The sequence below is a fragment of the Myripristis murdjan genome, chromosome 22 (assembly GCF_902150065.1).
Source record: "Myripristis murdjan chromosome 22, fMyrMur1.1, whole genome shotgun sequence".
NCBI classification, from domain to species: domain Eukaryota; kingdom Metazoa; phylum Chordata; class Actinopteri; order Holocentriformes; family Holocentridae; genus Myripristis; species Myripristis murdjan.
In genome coordinates, this window is record NC_044001.1 from 8836119 (window position 1) to 8861141 (window position 25023).

At 41.3% G+C, this 25023-nt stretch overlaps 1 protein-coding gene across 4 annotated transcripts in view; it reads right to left on the minus strand.

Annotated features, from left to right (window-relative positions):
• sash1b (SAM and SH3 domain containing 1b) overlaps positions 1–25023 on the minus strand; it is a 63755-nt gene that overhangs the window by 14190 nt on the left and 24542 nt on the right. For all 4 annotated transcript variants that reach the window (XM_030044423.1, XM_030044422.1, XM_030044419.1 and 1 more), the window contains 3 exons: positions 4533–4661; positions 3425–3475; positions 2846–2895 (listed from right to left, as the gene is read on the minus strand). In XM_030044423.1, coding sequence (XP_029900283.1) covers positions 2846–2895; positions 3425–3475; positions 4533–4661 — 230 coding nt within the window. The remainder of the gene's footprint in view (positions 1–2845; positions 2896–3424; positions 3476–4532; positions 4662–25023) is intronic.

Genomic DNA, 25023 nt, shown 5'->3' on the forward strand with positions numbered 1-25023 from the left:
ACTCTGTTCACCAGATGTGGAAATCCAGTCCTCAATATTGTGCCATATTTGATAATCTAACCATTAAGAAAAACTTGCATATACTAATATTGTTTGTGTTTAGCAGCCATTTCGAGTTGGTCTGGTTGTTTTTATAAAAAGTCCAGTACCAGCACCGCGACCACCGGAGCTACTGCTAATGATGTGCAAAGCATATCATTAGCAGTCCATCTGAATTATGGGTCCATCTGAATTATGGGCCTGATTTTAAGAAAAGTGCAAACACACCTCCACCTTGAGTAGATGACTGTGAAAACACCAATCAGGTGACAAACTGTGCACAGAGACAAGTCGGTATAGTCAAGGTCAGACGCTTTGAGGGTCATAAACATAAGAAAAACACATGTTTGACAGGAGGGGGACAAAATATCAGACACTGGCCGGTCAGGCCCTACACTGCTGGTATGATGGAGGCTCCTCTCTGATCACAGATGTAAAAAATATTAGGGATGAACAGATCCACATTTTTAGGATCTGGTCACATCGAAGATTCAGTATTTAAGACCTGTTAGGAACTGGATCTGGATCCCATAAAGTAGCTGCATAAACAGAATGACTAAATGTCCATGATATGACTAAGTTTTTAGTTAATTTGATTAAAAATGTCACTTGTAAAAAAAGAAATAAAAATGGCAATGTGATATATATTCATGCATACAGTCTAGATTCACTTGTGGCAACATGAGCATTTACATGTGTTGCTCAGCTGCTAAATCACTGACTGTCTACTGTGTGTTTTATTATCGCAGCCCACGTGCAGACTGGAGGGACGTGACACAAAACATGTTAAACAGCTGCTGCCGACTGAGATGCTCAGAATATAGACTGTAGACTAACAATGTAACTACAAACTATAACTATAAAAAGGAAACTTATTTTTAATCTCAGAGTCAAAAAAAAAAAAAAAAAAAAAAAGCTCGACAATGCAGCACAACAGCAGGTCTTTTAAAACTTTCAGAATAGTATGTGGCACATACTGCTGTCTCCCTGTTTTATCTTCAAATGCAGCCACACAGGGCTTTTAGTGCTCGCTTTCATTTCACCAATTTACTGTCAGTCTCTATCAGGGCCATCTATCAGTATACTTCTTTTTCTATTGTTCTATTGTATCTACTACATCCCTATTGAAAGTTTTGATGAAAATAACTGAAAACTATTTAATTTAGTTATTTTACCATCATTATTGTTATGTTGTAAATTAGTTTTTACTTTGGAGGGGTCACTCTGTATTAAATAGTTACCACCCCACCTATTTCATTATTCTGGGTTGAGTTGCAGTGTCCTATCATGATCTAAATGCTGTTTCAGAGGCTTTTCCACCCTGTACAAATGGTGGAAATAATGAATTATTGTACTTCTTTGGCATGTAAATGGTCAAATTTAAAGATTTTGACCATTAGTTAAAAAAAAATGAGATCTCAGTATCGGCTTTTAAAAACAAATATCAGTCCAACTGCACTAACACAGACTCACGCCACACTGTAAACACTTTATTCTCATGCTTAGTTAAATTAATTAGAAGCACCACACTGCCTGATATTCAGACTCTAGATCATGTTGTGACGCCTCTGTGGCACTGATCTGTTTCCCCGATGCACATTCTGCAGCAAAAATTCAGGGGGAAAACAATGCACAATTGTGATATTTTGGCACGAAAACGTCTAAGTCAGGTCGTATTTGTTTGTCCGGCACTTTATCACAGTTGCGGTCTCAGAGGGCTTCGCGTGCGACGATAAATGAAAATGAAAAGACGGCGCGCCCCAACCTTAGACGCTCAGAGAGAACAAGGAAAAACATGACATGAGAAAAACAGAGCCCTTGGGAAACACTTGGGAAAGAAACCGCTTCCAGGATAGCAAAAAATGTACAGCGGGTGCCAAGAATGGGCAAATAAAAATGAAATATACCTTGCAGATGGGACATAAAAAACAAAAAACAGCAGACAAAACAGAGAAATTTAAACATGAAAATCGTCACAAAATACCAGCTAACGAGGACAATCTAAAACAGTCAGTATTGGCTTTTGAAAATTCATATTAATTGAACACACAGCTCTCACTGGCCTGATTCTGCATTTACCCCAACAGGGGGCAGTCTAAAGCATCATGCTCTTGCTATTCATGCTATAAAGGGAAATTTGGCTGTTGCCTTCTTCTTAAAACATGAGGGGTGAAAAAAAATTGTGGTTGAAAAAAGGCCTCCTGAGGTCCACTAATGTCTTTTATTATGACTGACTCTGAATACAACGGGCAATTTCAATGAGAAATCCTCACAGACATATATACACTTTTCATGGTGCTGGCTTTTTAACAAGCCTAATCGAATCAATATGCTGCGTCATTAGTCATAACCCGAATAACCCCATCTTTCTCTTGCTCCGCTTTGCAATGACAAAATGTGAGTAATCTTTAAAAACCAAAAGGAACAGCAGGAAGGAAGGAAGTCGGGGAGTCACAAGGAAACGCTTCATAAATGTGAGAGGAGGGCACCAGGAAGCAGGGGGAGCGCACATGTCCACATGTTGACATGGAGATAATATATGGAAGTGTAATCTCAAGTGTGCTTCCCAAGGAGATAATAGTGACTTTAATGGTGAATATGATGTATCACAAATCATAAGGGATGTGGTGACGTGTTCAAAATCACGACACCGGTGAAATCCTATAAGCAAATCCTGGCAGAGGTCTCTCTCCGGTTTTTCCCAACTCAACTGTGACTCAAAGCTAAAATGTAGCAGCTAAAATGTAGCGGACCTCCCACCAAAACACAGATATTTCTACGTAAATTTATTATAATCATGTCTTACTTTCTCTCAATCTCTGGAGTGGATGTGGTGCTGCTGAGTCCGAGGGATTCCTGAGGAGATAAAATGCTTTAGTCTTCAGTTTACAGCTGTTTTTTTTTTTTTTTTTTTGAAGGGTTGCCTCTCAAAATGTGAACAGTGTCACTTCAAAATGAAATACTTACTATTTATAAAAAGTGAAAACTGTTCTTGTATACATATAGCAAAAAAAAAACAAATGTTGCTTTATAAAGGAGAGCAGGTAAATTAAGTAGCTGTTACACCGACTTACAAACAGTGAATCATCTTTATTTTAGCAATAAATAAAGATGGAATTAAACTCTTCATTTGTTGGCAATGAAATCCCACACAGCACATTTCATTATCACTTCAGATTTACATTTCCGCACATGTAAGGCCGTTCTCAACAGCATCTCTCTCTATGTGCCAGTGAAATGTGACTGTGCAGGGTGGAATTTCAGTTTTCCTTGAGATAATCATGACAAGGCTGTTCGACTGCCTCTTATCAGCGCTCTTTGCTGACGCAGAGAAGAGGAAGCGGCTTCTCTAGGGGTCTGACACAGAGCGAGCCGGGACACTCACCTGGATCTGCGAGCGCAGTTGCAGTGATGTGGCCACTGAGTCAACCTTTCCCTGAAACACACAGGCAAGGGGAAGTGGAGGAGTAAATTATAGTGCCATCATAGCACGCAAATAGAAATAATATTCAGCTGAGTGAAGCGGCCAGCCCACATGAGGCAATAACACTGGTGAACAGAGTGTGTCACTGGGTATGATCTCTTCAGCAGCCATAACACTGACCCAGGTGTCTGAACACAGTCACATTAAAACAAAAAAAACATCTAAATATATGTAGATTTAAGTAGAATCAGATATAAAGGGATACATTTCGCCTAAAAATTCAGATTTTTGCCTTAAGACTCATTTTTTATTTGTGGTCCCTGGCTAGATATCCTTAATGGCTACCTCAAATTAGAAGCAACTATTAAAAATACAACCAGAGGACAAAATTAATGCAGATACGCATGAAGATGAATATAGTACAGTCATTTTAGTACATAAGTATATACGAGGGCTCAATGTTAATAAATAAACACACAAGTTAAAAGACGAAAGAGCCACCCTAATTTATAGTGCATGAATGTTTGATTCTCAGTGAACCAAGATGCTAAATGATGGGAAGAATACTGGACTGAAAAGACTTAAGCTGTAATTTAAAGGAACAGTCCACCCAAAATACATAAAAAAAAGATATTTTCCCACTTACCTCTAGAGCAGTTTAGTGACAAACTGTATCTATCTGCCCCAAAGGAGCGCTAACTGAGGGCAGACAGATATAGTTTGCCTGCGTTCTTTGGCAGGAAATAGTTCCCAGTGAAATTCTTCCCCCCTTTGGGCTGTGAATGATGCTGGGGCATCCGTGTCATTGTTTTTTGGGAAGAGCTGCTGCTGTCGAGTTTTTCACATGTAAATTTTGAGCTCCACAAAAGAATACCTGCTCAAAACAGCCTCGGTGTGAAGGGAGACGGGGGAGTTTGCAGCAGACTGGAAACCTCGCCAAATTACACAGAAACTATCTGGATGGATAGACTGCCCCCGGGGTTAACTGGGAAAAAATATCTATGTCTGAAAATAACAACTGTTCCTTTAATTCTCAGCTGAACACGATTCAGTTCACAGTGTTGTTTACCATTTCTGCGTCTTGCACTACTTTGCGTTTCCGTAGCTCCTCCATCCTTTCACACACGTCACTGAGGGAGGTGCCGTAATATTGAGAGTACTCCTGAGCCAGGTCATCAATGTTCCCCAGCGAGCCATCCTGAAAGAGAGCACACACACACACACACACACAGTGTATGTGTTTGAGTGAATATCCAACAGGGAAAAAAGTTACGGAGGTTTAACAAAATACCGAAAAGCAGAAAATACAGTAAACGCGGACCATTGTGAGGATCAGTCTTTGTTTTAAGATGCAGCTCGGTCATCTGCAACACCAGAAGAGCCAGGAAACACCGAGCAGGAGAAACGTCCCGCTGTGATACTGCCACTGTCGCTCCTCACCAGCTTGTTGTCTTCCTGCCCAGTGACCCTTCCCACCTCCTCAGGCCCACTCAGACGTGACCCCCCGGCCAGAGGAAAGGCCATGTGACGCAGCTGCGACTCTCGCTCTGCTCTCTTGCGGTCGTCAGGAGTCGAGTCGAGAGGCCACGGCTCAGTCGGCCGTAAATCACAAGGAGCAGAGCCACTCGGTCAGATGCGTCTTTGTCCTGACACTAGACCAAATCTCCTCGTTGTAACCCCTCTAGGCTTCCTACAATTGTGCTACCTGAAGTTATGAGCCCTTGCCATGTAGGAAGAAAACAAATAAGTGATATATCACTGTGGGATATCTTTGCTGACTTTCATGACCTAGTGACCATTTGGACCAAAATATGCACAGAAAAATCCAGGTGTGGACAAAATGGTTGTGGGACTTTTGTTTTTGGAGAATATTTTGTGATGTGAAAAATGCAGGAATGTTTATTTTATTTTGCAAGAGATTTGAAGTGTCTCAATCTCACATAATCAAATATCTCAAATATTTGAACAAAAATGAACTTTTTTTTTGCCCAAGAGTGAGCAAATTTATTCAGATGGGAAACAGAATAGTTTTGTGAGGAAACATATATTGCAATCAAACCATGTGGAGAAAATGCCATTACTGCTGCAGCAGAGAACAGGATGTAGATAAAAACAAAGTATATTGAAGATAATATAGTCAATAATTACAAGAAAAAAACAATGTGGGTGATGCAACAAATAAATAAAGCGCTTTATCATGCATTATCCTGAGCTGAGTCTGGACAAACACCAGCTGTGTTCCACCTAACTGTGTCTGATCCTTCAATAATAGGCCTCCATAAACTGTACCATACACAATTATTGTTATTATGCTTCCCTCATGCCATTCCCTGAAGGTATGCAAATGTGCCTGCCCAAAACAGTCCTCTGCTGTGAAAAGTAATACTGTGGGTTCATTTGTCTCGTGGTAGGATGGACTCTGACTGGCTCAACTGTCCGGAAAAGAGGGCCATTCATTTGGTAAATGACATGCCCCGGGGTCGAATATGGCCCTGAAAATCTGGCTGCTTTTCATGCAGTCAAGAAGTGAGGTTGAGGCCGGCTGAGAAGCACTGCACTGTGCCTGGCAGCAGCCACTCTTCTGCCTCAGTCTGCCACTGATCCACATAAACAGCCTATTGTGACACAGCCACATGATGTTGCATTGCCCTGAGTGCTTATTAGGCATGGTGCGTGTATGCATCGCGGTCGTAAACAGTAAACAGATCTGTACTGTATGGAAACAGATTTCCATTTTCATGCATAAAATACTTTCAAAATTAGACTTTTGGGAAAGAGACATTCCAGTGTGTGTTACATTTCCTTCTATCTACAAATGAATGGTCTCCAAACCAACATTGCAGCATGAGACATCAACCACAGTGGCTTGAAAAGCAGAGTGTGGTGTCACATTTCTTGGGAGTCGAGCATCTCAGAGGCAGACAAAAGCTCCACGTGCCCCCAGGGCCCCTAAGTGTCTAATGAGTGTTTTTACAGTTCCTCTGTCCTGTCCTGTCCATTTAGGGAACCAGGCGTAGGCCAAAAAAGAGTTCTGACAAATAATTTGTAGTGTTCTAACATGCTTGGGTGTGAAGATACTGTAGGTGGCTGCTGCTTCACATGTCAATACAAGGAGTGTCAGGATGGTTAAACAATTGTAAAGTAAATTCAGTAATTTTCTATGACTGACATGTTATGTAATAGTAAATATCCTGAAGGGGTAAACTCCACCCATCTGGTGCTCCAAGTGGATTAAAACAAACAGTGAGACAGATTTTCAAAATGGCATTAGATCCAGGTCTGTTAGGCATTATGTTATGGAGAATGCCACATCTGGCCTGAATGCAGCAGAGCTGGGATTACTCCAGACGGGGCTTACTCTATAAAACTTAGTCAGCTGAAATGTCTGCCTGCTTATATTCTCTGTAATGTTCTCAATTCATACAGACGTCTCCCGAATTACTGAATAAATCACTTTAATGTGTCTGCTGAAACCTTGTCATTAATCTGGAGATGACATCAACACCCTAATTTGCAAGGAATTTGTCAAAACGAGACTTCAGGTCAGCAGAGTAAGACGCATGCTGGCAGCATCACTGGCCGTGCCCAGGAAGGCTACTGTAGCTGTCTTTCAAACAGACTATTGACTTGCGTTTCAAAAGATCATGCGAGAACAAGCGCTGACTTGTTTAAACTATTTTCTATAGAGCCCACAAAAAAAAAAAAAACGAAACAGCGATTCAGCCCTCGGTGAAAACTTACAACATGCAAACTCGGCTATCATCTGAATGAAGGCGACATAAATTAAAATCTCTGCCGGCGAATCGACATAAAACTACCAGCCAAAGCAGTCTGTCCACACTCCCCTGCAACATAAAAACGCACTCACCACAAACAGGCATCTGGCTGCCAACAGTAGCTACCCGGCGCTGGCTGCTCTTAAGTTCCACCGCACTGCTGGTAGTGAAGAGCTGCGTTTTGAAACTTAACTCAGTCCATGAATGGAGGACAATGCATCCTGAAGTCAAAGGGGAGGGGTGTCCGGCACGCATAAATCAGAAGAAGACTGTTGAAGGAGGAGGGGGGTGGGGTGGAGGGGTGGGTGGGGGGTTGAGAGGGGGGGGAACCACATATGACGCTGGAGCTGCTGGGTGGGGCGCTCTGCTCTCTCCAGCTGCGGCCCACAGGGACTGGCTGACTCACATGTTCAAATAAACCACCACCTCTGCTGAGCCTCAGTGTGTGTGTGTGTGTGTGTGTGTGTGTGTGTGTGTGTGTGTGTCTACATGTGCATGTCTACAGTAAGTTCTCAACGAGGTATCAGGCCAATGTTCGCCATTACAAAACACGTGACGGATATTTGGTGCTGTGTGATGGAGGTTCCTCGCAGGCCACAGCTACATAAAGTCTGTCAAACCCGCTGTGACTTTGTGTTTTCTGTGCATGTTTTATTTATCTGTTTGCACGTTCAGCGGTGCTCGTTGTGAATTAGCTCTTCATTTAAAATCCTAATCAAGAGTTTCCCTGACTGCTGAATAGATGTGGCGGGTCACCACTGTTTACAGACCTACTAACCCACTTAAAAGAATTTCATTAGTTCTGGTTTCAGCGGAGAGTTCAGTTTCGTCCCATAGACTGAACGCTGTTTCAGAGGCTTTTCCACACAGTTGAGATAAACAATCTCAGAAAACACTCTGCATATATGTTCATTAGGAATGGATATATTCAAACTTACAGATTTTGAATATTACCACATTACATCTGCATTTTTATAGCTCTTTTCTAGTGTACTGAGACCTAAATGTGCTTCACAATGTATGTTTGGTGTTCAGCGTCTTGCTTTACAAACTGTCATGATGGTCTTTAACCGGGGACTTTCTGACTTTGCCTCCTGATCCACCTCTGTAAAAGTTTAATCAGCTTCAGAAAACCAGAAACAACCTTGTCCATCGAGCGTCATTAATATGTTACCGGGTGTGTGCTCGTTCTTGCGCGCTGTGTTTATGATACAATAAAACTTGGCCTACATCAGAGTGTCCTGGTGTATAAAACAGGCTGTGGTTTACACTCCACAAAGGAAACACGGCAGGTTAAACTCATGATATTGCCATCTGCCATCTTCCCTGTCCACTAAATACAATCTTACAGAGAAGAAACACCCTTACAGACAGTCTTACATTGTCCCAAGGTTGAACAGGCATTCTGTACAACTGTTCTGAGAAAGGTTCAACACTTGCAGACTGTTCACCAGCAGGTGGCAGCAAATTGTAACTCTACAAGAACTCGCTCCACATTTTCAGGCATGATAATGAGACAGACTGAGGATGAAGATAATCAGGGAGATGATGATATCAGTCTTTGTGCATTTGCATATATACAGAGGGAATAGTCAAATTTGCACAATGCCATCACCAGGAAAAAGAAGTTGGAAAAATCTATGCTGACTACATAATCCCTGACCACCAAAATGAACTACTGTAGAGAGATGAAGATGAAATATACTGTCCAGGATTCCTCAGTGGAGAATGCTGTGCGCTGTATTTAACACACAGCATGCACAGCAATGATGCAGTAGAAGCAGCACAAGTACATCCAGAAGCTGAGTGAGGGGATTTTTGACCTCTGCTCACTGCCATCTTATATCTACACATCAAAGACATCTCTACATATCCTTAAGGTATTAGGATGGTGACCTCTTTCTTTGCCTGTGGTATCAATCAGCGAGATTAAGGGTAGGAAGAAAAAAAAATCCTGTGCATTTGTCATGACCTAACTGTCTCTAATCTTCACCTTCACCACTGATTGCTGACTTCTGAGCAGAAGTGGCAGCAGGAGGCAACAATACCAGTGTCAGATCTGCAGCAGGAGGCTGGAGATCATGCCGAGCTGCAGATGGATGCTGGAGATGGTGGAGGGCTACATTCTGCACAAGGTGCCAAGGGCCAAGGCAGCTAATGCCAGAAAGGGCAGTTTTCCGCCTGGCTACACAGCAGTGGGCTGCTCATCACCTCAGTGCACAAGGGAGACGAGGACAGACGTCACTTGTATGTCTGTCAGCCAGATCCTTTCATATCACCGTCAAGTCCCCTGATTTTGCCTGTGCCAAGCTGCAGCGCCTGAGTGCTAATCCGAGCCCTGACCCCTGGAGAGATCACTGTACCTTGAAGGGAGTGAGAAACACATAAATGTGTCTGTGGAGAGGCCAGTCCCTGTGATCACTGACCACTGTGTCATATCATTTGGAAAATATGACACAGTGGCACAGATATTTCAAATCTGATGCCCACTGAAAAGCAAAACTTTTTCTGACACCTGTCTATGTTGAATGAAAGCACATGTTCCAGCACGATGCAAATTACTTTAATTGACTGGATTCAATTTCAGCGAATGATTGCCCAGTCGGCATCCGTTGCACTCCTGGCCGGCCTGGCAGGGGTTTCCCTCGCTCTCTGATCCTTCCCACGATTTCTTCCCTTTGTTTCCCCCTTTTGGCTTTTTTTTTTTCTCTCGCCGAGTCTTTTCTTCTCTGCTGTGAGGAATCGGGTCAGGGACTGTCATTTTTTAAGTCCCCAGAGACTGTAATCAGTGATGAAGGGCTCTGAACTTGTACTTGAATTAGTTTCTATGTAATATTTGCGTAATCATCTCTGTTGGGTGAAAACTGCATAGCTGCAAAATGTGATCTTTTCAGAATTGGGGGGGGGGGGGGGACTACAAACGTTCCTCTATTGGTTTTCACAATAAAAGCTGCTACCCTCATAGTATACCCACAGTTCCAGCGTAAGATGTGTTTTTTCATTTTAGATAGTTTTCACACCTTTTGATGCCTTAAATTAATTAATCTGAAATTCTGCCCCAGGAAGGCACTACAGATGGCCCAGAATATTGCCAAGAACATGTTTTTAGGATTCTGTCCTTTTATGGAGTGAATGGATATTTTAAGTGCATGCTTCTTTTCATAATTTATTTATTTCTAATTTGCACGGAAATCTCAGATTCAAGGGGTGCGCGAGGCTCTGATACGTTACTTGTAACTTGATCTTCATGTTCTGCATTGTGTTGTCTCTGTTTTGAAGTTTTTTGTGTAGTTTGGGTTGAGACCAACATTTAACAAACCTTACAATCCTGAGAAAAGGCAGAATGCTGTTTAGATTATCATCGCTGATGGATGAAAGCTTTGTGCCGCTGAAATGTCAAGTTTTCAAAAAGCTAGAGAAGAAAGCCTTGTTTTGCACTTGGTGACAGTGGATTTTTGATTAAACTGTAGGTTCTGAAAAAGCTTTATAGCTGATAACGTAAAAATTTCACATCCAGCACCTGACCATGTGATGCTTCAATCAAAGTGAAAATATGAAAATCACCGAAAATTGGAGTGACAAAATTTCTATGCGAGAAAAGTGATGTGTATTTTAATTATTAAACTGTCCAACATGGTTATGCTTGTGTGTTTGTGTGTGTGTGTTTGTGTGTGAGTTTGTGCTGCTGCACTCCAGAGGCCGGGCTGGATCGACAGCCCCAAAGAGAAAAGGAGGATCACTGGAAGAGCTTAAGCATTCACGTCTGAGTGCTAAGTGGATTTTGACAAGTCCCAAATGAGGGTTTGATGAGAGGGGTTGCACTGTGACATGCCTGCTGTCAGTCAGAGATACACAGGCTGCATATAAAATACCTGACCTTGTTTGAATTGCATTATGCCACTCAACTCCATATCTCATCTACTCAGTCACTGAGGAAATAACTCTCCCTGTTGACAGAGACAAAAGACCAACATCAATGCAGAGAGGAACGTTTCTAATTGTTGCATAGAGACAACAGGAACAGGTTTTTGTTAAAAAAGGGAAGGTACTGCCAGTTAATAACACCCACACAGATCAATTATTAGATGGTGGCTTCTTTAATGGGCAATAACAAAGAATCCAGCTTGTTGTTGATTGGGTTGCAGTAAGAAATAATTGTCTTACCACTAAAGGGGAACCAGCCAGGAGTCCACATTACAAAAGAACATGAGCGAAAAGCCAAAGTTGAAGAGGGCGACAGAAGAGACAGACGGAAAAGCTTTTGTGCAAAGCAGTAAATATTGCAAGTGGGGATTTTTAACATCAGCTTATATAACACAGATTTAACGCAGACACAGAAAACGCCTTATAACTCTCAACAGAGACCTCCACTATGGAAAGCAGCAGGATTCACAAATGGAGACAATGTGTTTAATCCATTATTGTCAAGAACCCTGTAGACTGCTCTGCTTCCTATTTTGCGTTGAAGGAGCCTCTGGATTGTCCCTAATCCTTGGAGCATGTTTAATTCAGGGGTGCACAAATCAAACAGAGTGGCATCCCCTTTAAAAATTCAGCAAAATTCACACATGGAAATACTGAAGTGTAGTAAAAACCTTGTGGATCGTTATGTGTTTGTAGCGAGGCGGCCTGTGGATTGTCCCTATTGCTTTGCTGCATGATTAATTCAGTGGCGCTGAGATCAAATATGTAAACCTTCCCCTTTCAAATTCAACAAAATTCACACCTGGAAATTCTGTGTGTATCCCTCTATTGTAAAGAGCGCTGTGGTTGGTTCTGCGTTTGTAGTGAGGAAGCCTGTGGATTGTTCCAATTCCTTGGAGCATGTTTAATTCAGAGGTGCTGAAATCATTTCATCTGCCCCTCACCCCTCTGCTCTGGTAATTACCCTTGTGTGGCTGCGTCGTCGTCCCCCGAGACACGGCTGCCAGCTCACACCGTCTCTGGCTGCATTATCAATGCAGCAGCTCAGCCTCCAGAAGACCAAAACATCAACAGATCCCCCCTGCAAAATGCAGCACAGGGGCCAAGGGCAGCTGTCAGTCAAGTAATGTAAGAGGATGGGGCCCCAGAATGAGGTCATTCTACGGGGTGTGAAAAAACAGCAGATTGGTCCAATCAGGAGAGAAAATGCCCTTTGGACTTGACTGTTTTTGCACAGTTTACACGCACAAAGCAAAGGAATCCTTGCATTTCTTTTTAAAACAACCTTACAAGAAAGACCAAACCAATGACCTACCAAGTGACTCATATTAGGAGTTTTATGTAAAAGTTTCAAGAAGATGCTGCAAGTCACGTTTGTTTTTCACTGAGACAACAGGGAAGTGAAAGAGGCTAAAGAGACAGGACAGAGAAGACATGAGAGAGGAGACTGGATCCTTATCCAGCTGGGGAATTAACTACTACACCTGCCCTGGGTGCAAAAATGCTATTACAATATGAGAATTAATGAGATCTTATTGAGTCAACGCTCTATCCTAAGTGCTTCCCTCATTTTCATATAAAGCCTTCCTTGCCAGTCATAGCCTGTTGTGAGAGCATCTCCACCACACTTCTCCACAGTCTCTTACTAAATGAGGGAGAGTTGGCTGTCCCCGCTGGGAGATCCAATTCTCAGGAAGCTGCATCTCAACACCGCGGTGATGTACTTGTGTTGTTCTGAAGACCCTGCTCGCTGATTACACTTGCCCCTTTTTGACAACCACAATCTCCGATAGGCATCGCGACAGAGCTGATGACAACTCTCCTGTCTGACTCGATTTGCCTCGTGCGCCAGACTCCGCGATGCCCCGTCTCCTTCGTCATCCCAAGGACATCCTCCTCTCGTCCGCTACATCCATTAATGGCTGCTAACCAAGCATGCTCTGACATTATGAGAACGGAATCCATAGCAAAACAGAAAGCTGATTCTAAAACAGTGAAATGTGATAGTGTAACAGGCCTCAGTGGTTGACTCTGATCTCCTCTTTGGCAGATGAGACTCTTGATCTACTTATATTAGCACAGCTTTTAACCACAATTTCCTGAGACTCAAACAACCAACACTCCTACAGTGCTTTGCTGGGAAAACGGAGCTACAATCCTCCTTGTTAATTCAGTGCCAAATTTATATTGTTCACTGTCATGCAAAAATTTCAGTGTTTCAGCTCTAGGATGAATGATACTGGGGGAAAAAAACATGTTCCAATATCACAATACTCCAAAAGTCATTAAAACTGACATGGTGATTAAATATGCATCATCACTTGCTGAGATTGATTTTTCCTCTTAGTCGATATTTGGCTCCTTCATGAGTCCGACAGCTAGCCAAGTGTTGGATTTTAACACCCTCAGAGACACATTTTTCAATCAATGTGGCTTTTTAAAGTTTCATGTAATTTAAAAATACCCTTCAGCAGTAAAATACCGTTGAGGTGTTTCAGGAGTGCATTCTGCGCACAAGTGGGAGGAAAAGAGTCCTTCTACTGTTCAAGAAAAAGTGAACCTGAGTATGTCTTTGCATGGAGTCATTTTCTCCTAATGAGGCCAGCAAAAAAGGGCAAAACTGTCATTTTATTCTATTTTCTGCTGCAAGATGATTTACAGTATGACAAGCTGCCAGCCAGCTGGTGTTAAAAGATAATTAGTGCATTTCAATTCATGTTGGCAATTATCTCGATTCACAGTTTGCCAGCACTGCCATATCAACTGAAGAATTGCAGCAATTAATAAAATGTAACTGTGTAGAATTGCAATAATTAATAAAAATGCAATCTTCAGTAAAATTTCACAGTGCATGCTCTATGTTCACCCTTAGCAAAGGAAGTTGATCCACTTTTTCTTCATGTGCATTCACAAGCTCTTTGTAGCTATGCTGTAAAAATATCATCCAAACTTTAATAATGCAGAGTGCTTAAACCGCAATAAGTCAAGCATGACGACTCGCAGATAAAAAATTCAATAATTAGACTCATGCATTATAAAATGTTTCCTTGCCGTATATGATTCTCCATAACACACAGTGCATACAGTGGCTCTTAAGTTAAAACAAGCAGCACAGTTAAGTGAGTCTTCCCCAAGGACTAATATAAGAGCTAATGAAAAGCACTCAGTATCAAATGTCACAGTCAATACTCTGGAGGAAAGGAAAGGCAGGATTGACAGAACAGCTGAACTGAAAAATGCACATGAATACATCCATACAGGCGCATATTGGTGTTAAGTAAAAACCTTTCAAATATTTTCATGCCGAGTTCACTAATACTACTTCCACAAACCCCGATCGCACAGAATTTTCCCTTAATGCCCCCACTGCAATCGCATGAAAGAAATGGCCAGGCTTCACTCATTTAGTCGGGCGCATTTCCTTTCAGGTCACAGCATTTTTAGCGGACTTTGTGTTTCTGGTGGAAAGCTCTTCCAAATTGGACCTCTCTCTCCCTGTCGACCCACTGCGAGGCCTCAGCGGCTCACGGATTGTTTCCTTGATTGAAAATCTCTATCTGCTCGGCCGGGCCTGTTCGTCTTCATCTGCTCTCCGTGTCTTTTATCAGCGCTTCCTCGCTCACTCTTTTGTCTCAAACGCTCTTTAAGCACCAGCCTCGTTTTTCCCCGACCTGCTTTCGTCCCGCTTCCTCTCCATCTTTTCCTCGAAACTGCCACTGAATGTCTCCGCCACCCCGGACTGAAATGTGATGGACCCATTTGCCTCAAGGATGCATTAAAATAGACATTATAATGTACTGCACGATGTCACCATAAATCTCATACATGGATGTTCTAAATTAAGATCTTGCATCTGGATTTTTAATGCGCATAATGATAAAAAAAAAAAAGGTGACTCATGTATTAGAATACTTTATGGTTCGCTGCAGGGTCTTTTCTCCTCCACAGGTGAAACCAGGGCCACGAGAAGGTGAGGAAGCGATGAGATATGGCAGGAACAAGGACGAGAGCTAAAGAGTGATGACATTTTTACAGGCTGTAAGAATATTGAAATATTGCCTTAAGCGGAGATGGGGACTCGCGAGTGGAATAAAATCAGTGTGGATAACAGAGCAGGGTAGGAGGAATTAAGAGCACGGCAGCAACATACAGTTGGTCGCAATTTTTCCAGCAAAACTGCCCATCTTACCGTGCACTGGAGCCTGCGGGCAGCGTTTGTGGAGGCCTGATGTGAACTGACTCTAGCGCCGGGGCAACCTTTTTGATACGTCAGTGCCAGTTTCACATTCTCCTCTTAAATCGGTGTGCCATATCGACATTAACATTAAGAAAACTATTACAACACCACATGAAAATCAAAGTTTCCAACAGATCTGTAACTTAATGCCATCAATATACGCATACACGAAGAGGGCACATTTGATGGATTCAGCCTTGTCTGCCTCATCCGTGAAAGTTTTCTCATGTTTTGTCTTAAAATGGGGTTTAAAGGCAGAATGAGTAGGATTTGTCCGTTGGCCCCTTTTCTGTGGCTTAGCTAACCGCCAGCTATCAGTTTTAGTGTCCTAGGATGGTGATGCAAAGAAGTGCCCACCCAAAAACAGACCAACACTGTGTCACTCTTCTTCCTCATCCTCCCTCAGTGCCCAGCAGGTGAAAGCCAAGCCAAGCCTCACTCTCACTGTGGAACGAGCTTTGTCCGTTTGGTATTTTGCCTCAATATATTTCTGATTTTCCACGGTCCGCAATATTCGTATTTTCTTTCTATTGGCTGTCGTGCTATTGATCTGGCACAGCGCACTGTGATTGGATGGGAGCTACTCACCTGCTGCCCAAAAGCTGACGCCCAGAAACGTCCTGAGCTCAGCGTCTCTGCACACACACATACCAACACACACTTCTCATAAGTGATGATTGATTATTTGAGTCTATACATTGTGTTTTAGGAAAATCCTACTCATTCTACCTTTAACTCTCAGTCATAACACCATTTTCAGCACATTAAATACACAAAGCACCTCACAAACCTTTACTTTAACCTTCTTGGCAAGCATTTGTCTACCTGTCGAGGCCAAAGTGGCACTGCCGACACAATTTGAGCAGGAGCTTGTACCATCAATCACACTAAATAACAAGCCATGCGACGCCAATTGGATGCAAGAGGCAGGCTAACAAATGAAAGGGCATTTCAGCATTTCCAAAAACATATTCCACTCTTGCACACTTATTATTAATGTGCCATTGGTTAAGCCACGGCATGCCTAAGGTTGCTCACCCCTGTTCGAGTGGATAGTAATGATGGCGATCCTCCACAAACAAAATAGTGATAAATTAAGGTCTGACGGCACAGCGAAGCAGCAATAATATACAGAATACGGTTTATTCTGCTGTGGATACACGATATTTGTGTGTGTGTTTGTGCGTAGTGGGATAAAATGTTTTTTGTCAGTTGACCTTGTTTGCTGCTGTTGTCCTTCCAAGCCAGAACTGGCTGGGAGATCAACAACAGGACTCACTGCCCGAGGTTAAGTCCATGCAGATATATCGCTGTTTGTCAGTGACATATACAATTACACAACAAGCAATTGTTCTCAACCTGGGGTTCACGGACCACCAGGGGTCCTTGATGGGTTCCAGGGGGTCCCCAGGAAAATGGGGAATATTTTAATTTCACTATTATTTCATTGACAAGCAGTCAGCCCAGTGAGAGAATATGTAAGAGTGAGTATTGTGTCCAAAAGTTTCACACTCTTCACTCTTGATCAATCTTGACGTCTCAACGGTTGAGAGGCGCTGCTTTAAAGGAATAAACTCTCTCTCCAATTGGTCAATTTAGCCACGATAGACACCAAACTCACCCATGTGTCCCCAGTCGATTGTTCATCCCAGTGTTTCATACTAACACCTGAGCCTGCACTAAAGGTTGAGTGACTTTAAATTTACCAAAAGGCTATAGTTTTTTGGATTAGTACGATTTTTTTTTTTTTTTTTTAGGTTGCTTTCACACATGCAGGATTTGTTCAAACTGAATCCTGGTGCATTAACACATCGAGGGAAATCTGGAGCCTTAACAAGCGCTTGTGCTGAGCCACATCTTCCAAATGTGTTTGGTAGGAACACCACAGCAGGACTACTGCCAGGATCACCAAACACAAACCGCAGCATCGACTCTGTTTTCTCAGTTCTCGGTTGATTTCTCTCTCTAGCCGCGCTTGGAAAAGGTTTGCTTAGATTTTTTGGAGGTATATTTCTGACCGATGTGACAGCTTTGCGACTACGTTTCCAGCCATGCTTCTTCTCAAATTCATCTCAACAACTTGTTTCCCCACTGATCTGCTTACATCTACTTACACATGCAGTGTGAAACAAGCCCACTTTAGCCCGACATATCTCATGATCTCAGGAATAACATAGTAATTTCTTCAGTTTTTGTGCGTTTTAATCATTTTGTGATACATTTTGGAACGCATCTCACAACCAGCTGTCAGGCCAGCGTCCTTGTTTTAATGCAGAGTCAGTCTTCAGATCCTCGGCCTTTGACAGGGCAATCACACATGGAGAGATCTGAGCGCCCCAGGCAGTTGAGTCAGCTCGACAGTTTATTCACCCCAGATATTGTCCATGCACTCTGACAGCGAGGGCTTGGACCCTGCTCCTGGTAACATGCTGCCACACTTCTGTCTCCCCATATGGAAACAGGACATGCTTACATGCATTTATGGTCAGAAATATTCCAGATACTTAAATAGTCAGCTCTGAAATATGTAATGTAGGAGTGTGTGCGCATTACTAAGTGTGTTAAGCTATTCTAAATTGCACTCATTACTATTTAGCTCCTGTTTTTTAGCACTAGTTATATAGACCATATCATACCAGTTATATAGACTATATTTATGTATAATATTTATATTTATATATACCTAAACGGTCCCACAATTCCATCTCTGCTGTAATCCGGAAGCCAAGCAACGACATTTCGTTGCCAAAATCTCACTGCTGTGTTTTTTTGTGCAATGACAATAAAAGAAGTCTAAGTCTAAGTCTAAGTCTAAGTCTATTACTTAGAGATGAATATATTCAGCACAATATTATGTTTTATTAATGCTAGAATAACATATCGTAGAGATATCTATTTAACATTTTTTATGTGATACTTAAATACATTATGTGACATGTGAAAATGTATTTGTTGTCCATCCTGCAGGGCAAGCAGATACAATACCTGTCACGCAGCTTCCTGTCATTCCTCACAGAAATGCACATTCTGCATTTCCTCATAGGCTCCCTCTCACAACTATCACCAGAACACCCACATCCTCCCTTTTATGCCGCCTTTGTGCAAACGGGTCGAGAGTTAATATAAAAATAACAGTCATCAGAGGTAAGCGGAGGTTGTGCACCAGACGCCAAAAACACATTTTCCCCTCACACAATGGGAAATCCTACTTGATCAGCATACTGTGAGCCATCACTTACAATATCGCCGTCAAAATGAACCTTTGGAGGGGTTTCAACCTGAGCGAGGTCTGGAGCACATGCATACGAGCTGGAGGAGGCATACTGGCACTCAAGGGTTGGAAAATACAAAACAAAAAAGACAAATTTCTTGTTATTAATTGAAAAGGATCACAGTTTGTGGCATTATAAAATGTGCCGTATCAAGACAGTATTTTTTTCTTATTCTATATTATGTATTACTTATTATTTCCTCTTAATTGTTTCTCATATTTTTACTTTTTTGAATTTTACTTATCCAAGTTTGTTTGTGTATGTGTCTGCTTATTATAAAACGAAACTTATAAACTAAAAGGAGGTGTGGGTAAACATTTTTGTTAACTGAAATAAACTAGACTATAATAAAAACTAGACTTAAGAAAAAACTACAAGCATAATGATATTGTGTTCTTACAAAACTAACTAAAATAAATAAACATATACAGAAAATGTCCATAGTTTTAGTGTTTGTCAGTTTGGTCAAACTTATTGAGACAAACATGTGTTGTGTTTGGATTGGAAAACCAGAACTTCGGTCTGGTTTTCCACTTGCAAACACACCCTATATTATAATCTTAATAATAATAAAAAACAAAGTAAAACTAATAGTGAGACTGGTAAAAAAAAAAAAATAACCTAAACAATAAACAATAAAAACTAAACTGAAATGAGCAAGCCTACTCTGGAAACTAACAGAAACTGGACTGAATCGACGACAAAAATTAAAAACGAAATAATGAAAAACACAAAACTACAATAACGATGGGCAGGGGTGCAGGTGAGCTCCCATGCAACATCAATCCTCTTTGTTTGGGCTCCACTTTACATTTTTCCCTCTAAGAAGAAAAAAAAAAACAGCATCCTTTTGTAACTTGGAGATTAAAAAATGTTATTATTGCATTTTTTTTTTGCTGATAAATTGTGATCTATTCTGCACTGACTCCAGAGAGAGGGGACATGCTCGGAGGCTCGTCTCCACTCCCGGAAAAACAAGACATCAAAGCCGTGGCAGACGCTCAGATACACGACTCCGGTCTGTGGAGTTCAATGCAGATTTCCATGGTCGGTGAAATTTGGCGAGCATGGATGACATTGACACAGATGCTTCCAGTGTTTGCCAGAGAAGCCGAAAATAGCTCAGAACAGGCCGTACCTTTGGCATCGATAGCTCAAAGCCTCATACATCCAAGGTGAGCGCCACTTGACATCCCAAGTTACCCAGTGTCTTGATTTTCAAAGATGAACTGTCGGTAATCCCACCAAAAGGAGTCAAACTCATTATGCTGAATATGAGATTATTTAAGGTAATATGGGAATCACCATGTTGGACAGTAGCTGCAGAATAATATTATATTCATGGACACAATGAAAGTCAGGGCTAGTCACGGTCACAGGCTTGTATGAAAACCCTTGGAGGACTGACACATTTTCGTCATTGTCAGCCGTCCAAACCCAATCCTGTGGGAGAACTCCGGAAAAAAAAACGAGGATGTGGTCCGATGGTCACAAATTGGAAAATATTTGGAGAACAGCTGGGATTTCATGATTATTTCCACTCAGCTGGTCTGTGTGCCACCGGAAGGCAAAAAAACCCCAAAAGTTGCAGAAAATAATGTTGACTAAAAAAAAAACAAAAAAAAACATACGCTGCATTGCAGATGTATCCATCTTAAACGTTCATTAAAGCAAGTAAAAGATTATCTCTACGAAAGATATCCATCATAACATCATTTGGCATGCAAATATTTTTTATGAGCTAGTGAAACAAGTGGCATGAGATTATTTCATTTTTGGCCAATGCTGGTTTGTGAATTTCCAGGAAAAAAGTGACCACATTATCATGTAAGGTGCACCATAATTTGATTCGAAAAAGGTCTTGAAAATTTTTAATAATATTGGATATAACAACATCGTCGCACACCATCAGCAGTTTTTTTCCCCTAAATTATTTAAAAAATGACTATATGACTCAACACAAAAAATAAATGATGAATATGATGGATGTTTTTGAAGTGACAAGAGACTAAATCACCTGTACACTGGAGACATGAGAGGAGACAGCTCCGTCTCTCCAGTGAGAGGAGACAAACTAAAAAAAGACATCACTTTGTCTTTCATTTTTGTCTTTCACAGATGTGTGATTATTGCACGGCTGCAACTACTGACTATTTTCATTGCCGATTAAATCAACTCAGCATGTATCATTTAGTCTATAAAGTGTTAAAAAATAATGACTAATTCCCTCCTTACTCTGACCAGCAGCCAAAAAAAAACAAACAAACAAAAACAACAACAACAAAAAAAACAACAGTATTTTTAAGATATAAAAAGTGGAGAAAAGTAAGCCAATCTCAGCATATTAATGATCTTAGTGAAGCTGTAATCAGTAAATGTTTGGTGTGTTTGGTAGTATGATTACATGATGACATGATGATAGAAATTATCATCACTTAATTTTCTGCCTTGATTAACCAATTAACCAATTAATCCGTTTAGCGCAAGATCACCGGCTTAACTTCCACTTCCTTAAGAATGCCTGTCGTGAATCAAGTGTACAGGGGTTACAATGATGAATTATGTTGCTGCGGGCACATGTACTGGATGCCAATAATTACTTATCTCAAATTATTAGTGTCAGTGCCAAAAAACCCAGCCGACTGCGAGTAATGGTGAGTGGCCTGCTGGCCGCTGAGGTGTGTCATTTATATCAGGTACAGCCTCTGTAATCCTCAGAGGAGCCACGATGTCTTAGGCCCGGGCTATTGGCATGTGTCACTACCATTTTACACAGTTAGTGAGTGATTTCCAGGCTGAGAGAGAGAGAGAGAGAGGGAGAGAGGGAGAGAGAGAGAGTGAAAAGGTCATGCTCATATCATTTTTGTCTTGCGTGAAGCTGCTGGAGGTTGAATGAGTTTCATTTTGTCTGACCGAGCATTTGGCCAATATATTGCCAACATTTGGCAATATATTCCAGACGATGACAAACACATAAAGCTTTTCTTTTGGACTAATAAAGAAATGAGCAAAGAGACGGAGAGATATTAAACTGGCAGAGAAATGCAAACACTGCAGCGCTATACCAAAAGGGGAAAGAAGCTACTGTAGCAGGGATTTCCCCCAAAAGGATAAGGACAATTAAATAACATACAAAGAGAGAGATATTAGAAGTAAGAAACTGTAGGAGCTTGAAAAATGGATAATTAACATCTGTATTGGACGAGAAAGACAAATCAGTGTACAGCATTTTGAGTTTAACCACAAAATTGCGTTTGATTTGATTTGTCATTTAGATAAAAGAAACATACGGACTTTTACAGAAATGCAGACATTTGCAGTGACTACAGATTTTTCCTTTGCTTTACTAGAGACAAAAAAAGAAACCAAAGCATATTAAACTGACAAAGAAAGGCAAAAAAGCTAAAAAAAAAAAAAAAGAGGATAAAGAAAGATAAATAATATACATACAGAGAGAAAGAGATTAGACATAACAAACGGCAGGAAATAGAAAATAGATTAAATTCTTCTGCGTTGGGCCAAAAAGCTGAAACAGTGTGCTGCAATTTGAGTTTGACCACAAAATAGCATTTGAAGCAGTCATTTACAGACATGCAGGCATTTGCAGTGACTCCAGACGATCCTAATCCCACCACACTGCAACCAGCTGTTGTGTTGTTTCATTGCATATTTAATATTCTGACTCAGTGTCTGGCAGCGACTCCAGACGCCCTCCAAGGCAGGTATTCAAGAAACTTTTCACAGGACAAACTGCGGCGAGGTTAAGCAGAATCAAAAAGATGAGGATGGGTTCTATTCTTACATCAAAGCTGCGGGAGGGCTTTGTGAATAAAAACTGAATAAATCAAGCAGGAGTTTAATTGGGAGAGCCAGGATAAGTAGGCTCAGCAGGATGGTTTACTCCGGCTCCCTCGGGAAGAAAAGAACTGAGGCGCAAAACTTTTTAGTGCAGCATTCTGGAAAGAGCACGGGGATAAGCCATAAATATGTTGATTTTCTCACGCTGCACATTAATTAGGCTCAACGGAAGCTCAACCTGGAGGCCACTGAATGCTAAATGCGTAAACTACTTGAATAATGGACAGATTATTCCAGTAAAAAATAAACAGCCACATGTATTCCCATCCGTGGCTGAACCTGTGTTGGTTTGTCTCTGCTTAATGTCATCCAAGTAAAATGTCTTGCACACTGAATCAATGTTTCTACAAGGATGACTCTGGAGGAACCTCAAAAAGCCACAGGCAAAATGTCAATGGGTTCGACCTCTCCGTTGTTTACTCCCCCGTGAATGCTTTGTATGAGCCGACTTGTTGACTCCATTTGAGGTCTATTTCCTATAAGACAGACTAAAAAATGTGAAGTTCAAGTTATAAGGAGGGCAAGTGAAGTTCCATCAAGAACTAAAACTGAAAAGAAAACCAGTGGAATAGATGAAACCAGAGCGGGCGGGAATGTGTTCAACACTTCCAGGATTAAAATGAGACATTACAGTATGAGAGTGCTCATCACAGTGACTTCGGGCCACAAAGAGATGCAGCCTGCAGGCAGACCCCGGCAGGCGGAACAAACAAGACGTAGTGCTGCACTCGCGAGTTGTTTTTGAGGAATCTGAGAAAAAAATAGTAACGAAGGTACAAATCAGTACAGTAAACTGCGTCCTGACAAAGCCATGAATTGAAAAAAATGAGCTGGAAAATAGTGGGGATGTACGATATTGGATTCATCAGCTGATATTTTCCAACTTTTTTGGCCAAAAGCAAATACTGATACTGATATATGTATGATGACCCAGTGGCAGGTGCAGACATAAAATAAAATACACTGCTTTTTCAAAATGTACACATTCACTAGGCAAAATCAGAAAACTACTTCAACTGAGGTTATGTAAAACATGACATATTAATTTTCATATAGCACTTTCTTTCAAACAAAACTGCAAGATTCATCCTAACAGGTTGTGATGATGTTCTCCCTGAGACAGTCCTGACAACAGCCACAACCAGGGTGAATGGGACCTATTTCACAAGTAATCTCTGTCCGCAGGGATCATGTGAAAGTAAGCGCACTGTACAACTCAATATCAATATCGGCAACAATATGGGCAGAAATTTTAATCTCCAGTTGATGGCGATATTTCATGTGAAAGCCTTTATCAGCAGATGCCAGTGATGCGCCGATATTACCGCGCATCAATAAAAAAAAATGGAAATACAGCAATTGTAGAAATGAAACGTTGATGTAACTTCACAGGAACCTCGTCCTTTTTGCTTCCAATTCACAAATAGCACTGCTGGGTATCATTCAAGATTTACATTCAAAACTTTGATTTGTGCAAGAAAAGAATGAAAATGTAACTCACTCATCAGACATCGTGCTGACGTCACCAAACAGCACTCCATGGTCTGATGTTTTAATGAGTGATAAATACGTGATAATGCAATTTTAAGGCCATAGGCAAACTGTTGCAGCACATAATTAGTGATTAAACAGTTCTACAGAAGATTTTTTTTTGCCTAGATGTGGAGGCGGAGCTTGAGCTGGGCCATTATTATGCTGATGAATGAGCTGGAATCTGCTGGCTAAGAGGAGCTGTGTGGTTTCCTCATGTAACCTTTCATATAATACCGACAACAACAATAATAATGATAATAATAATGATAATATTTAAGAAAAAAGGGCTGTGGTATCCACATGAGCAGATATCCAAATTCAGGTATCAGAAGTGGGAAAAAAAGAAAAAGTGGGTTGGTGCATCTCTACAACAAATAGCATTCAACAGTCATAAAATATGTACATCTGTATCACAAACCTACTATACCAAACCATCTCTTTCCTGCTGTGGTGAGATTTCAGTGTAAATAATTCAGAGTATGTGTTTCAGCTTCTGTAAATTTAGTTTTAACCTTCTTTTAAGGTTAAGGTTCAGTGTTTTGAACTGTACTGGGTCCGCTGGCAAAACAAAAGCTTGGCATAATTCACAACACTGGCATGACTGTTTCGTGACATTTAAGAAACTTTCTGCACGATGGAAGCTGTCTTCTTAAATGACACTCATGACGGGGTTCTAGACGAGACACAAAAAAATCAAGACCTTTAATGAGTCAGATCGCTTCATTTCCAAATATATTTTGTTCAATATTCATAAGATAACTGGTTTGAGGCGCTCCAGCTCTCACAAGTGAATCATCCCCACAAAGACCCACCAGACAGGGGGAGCAGCGGCCCTGCCACGGTGGCATGGTGGCCTCATTGTGCCATATGGAGTTTTTCAGCTCATCTGCACTAATCCCAGTGAAAGCCCAGAGAATGCCAGCGGCCATGCCAACCCCTTAAACCTGCCAGTGCAAAGGT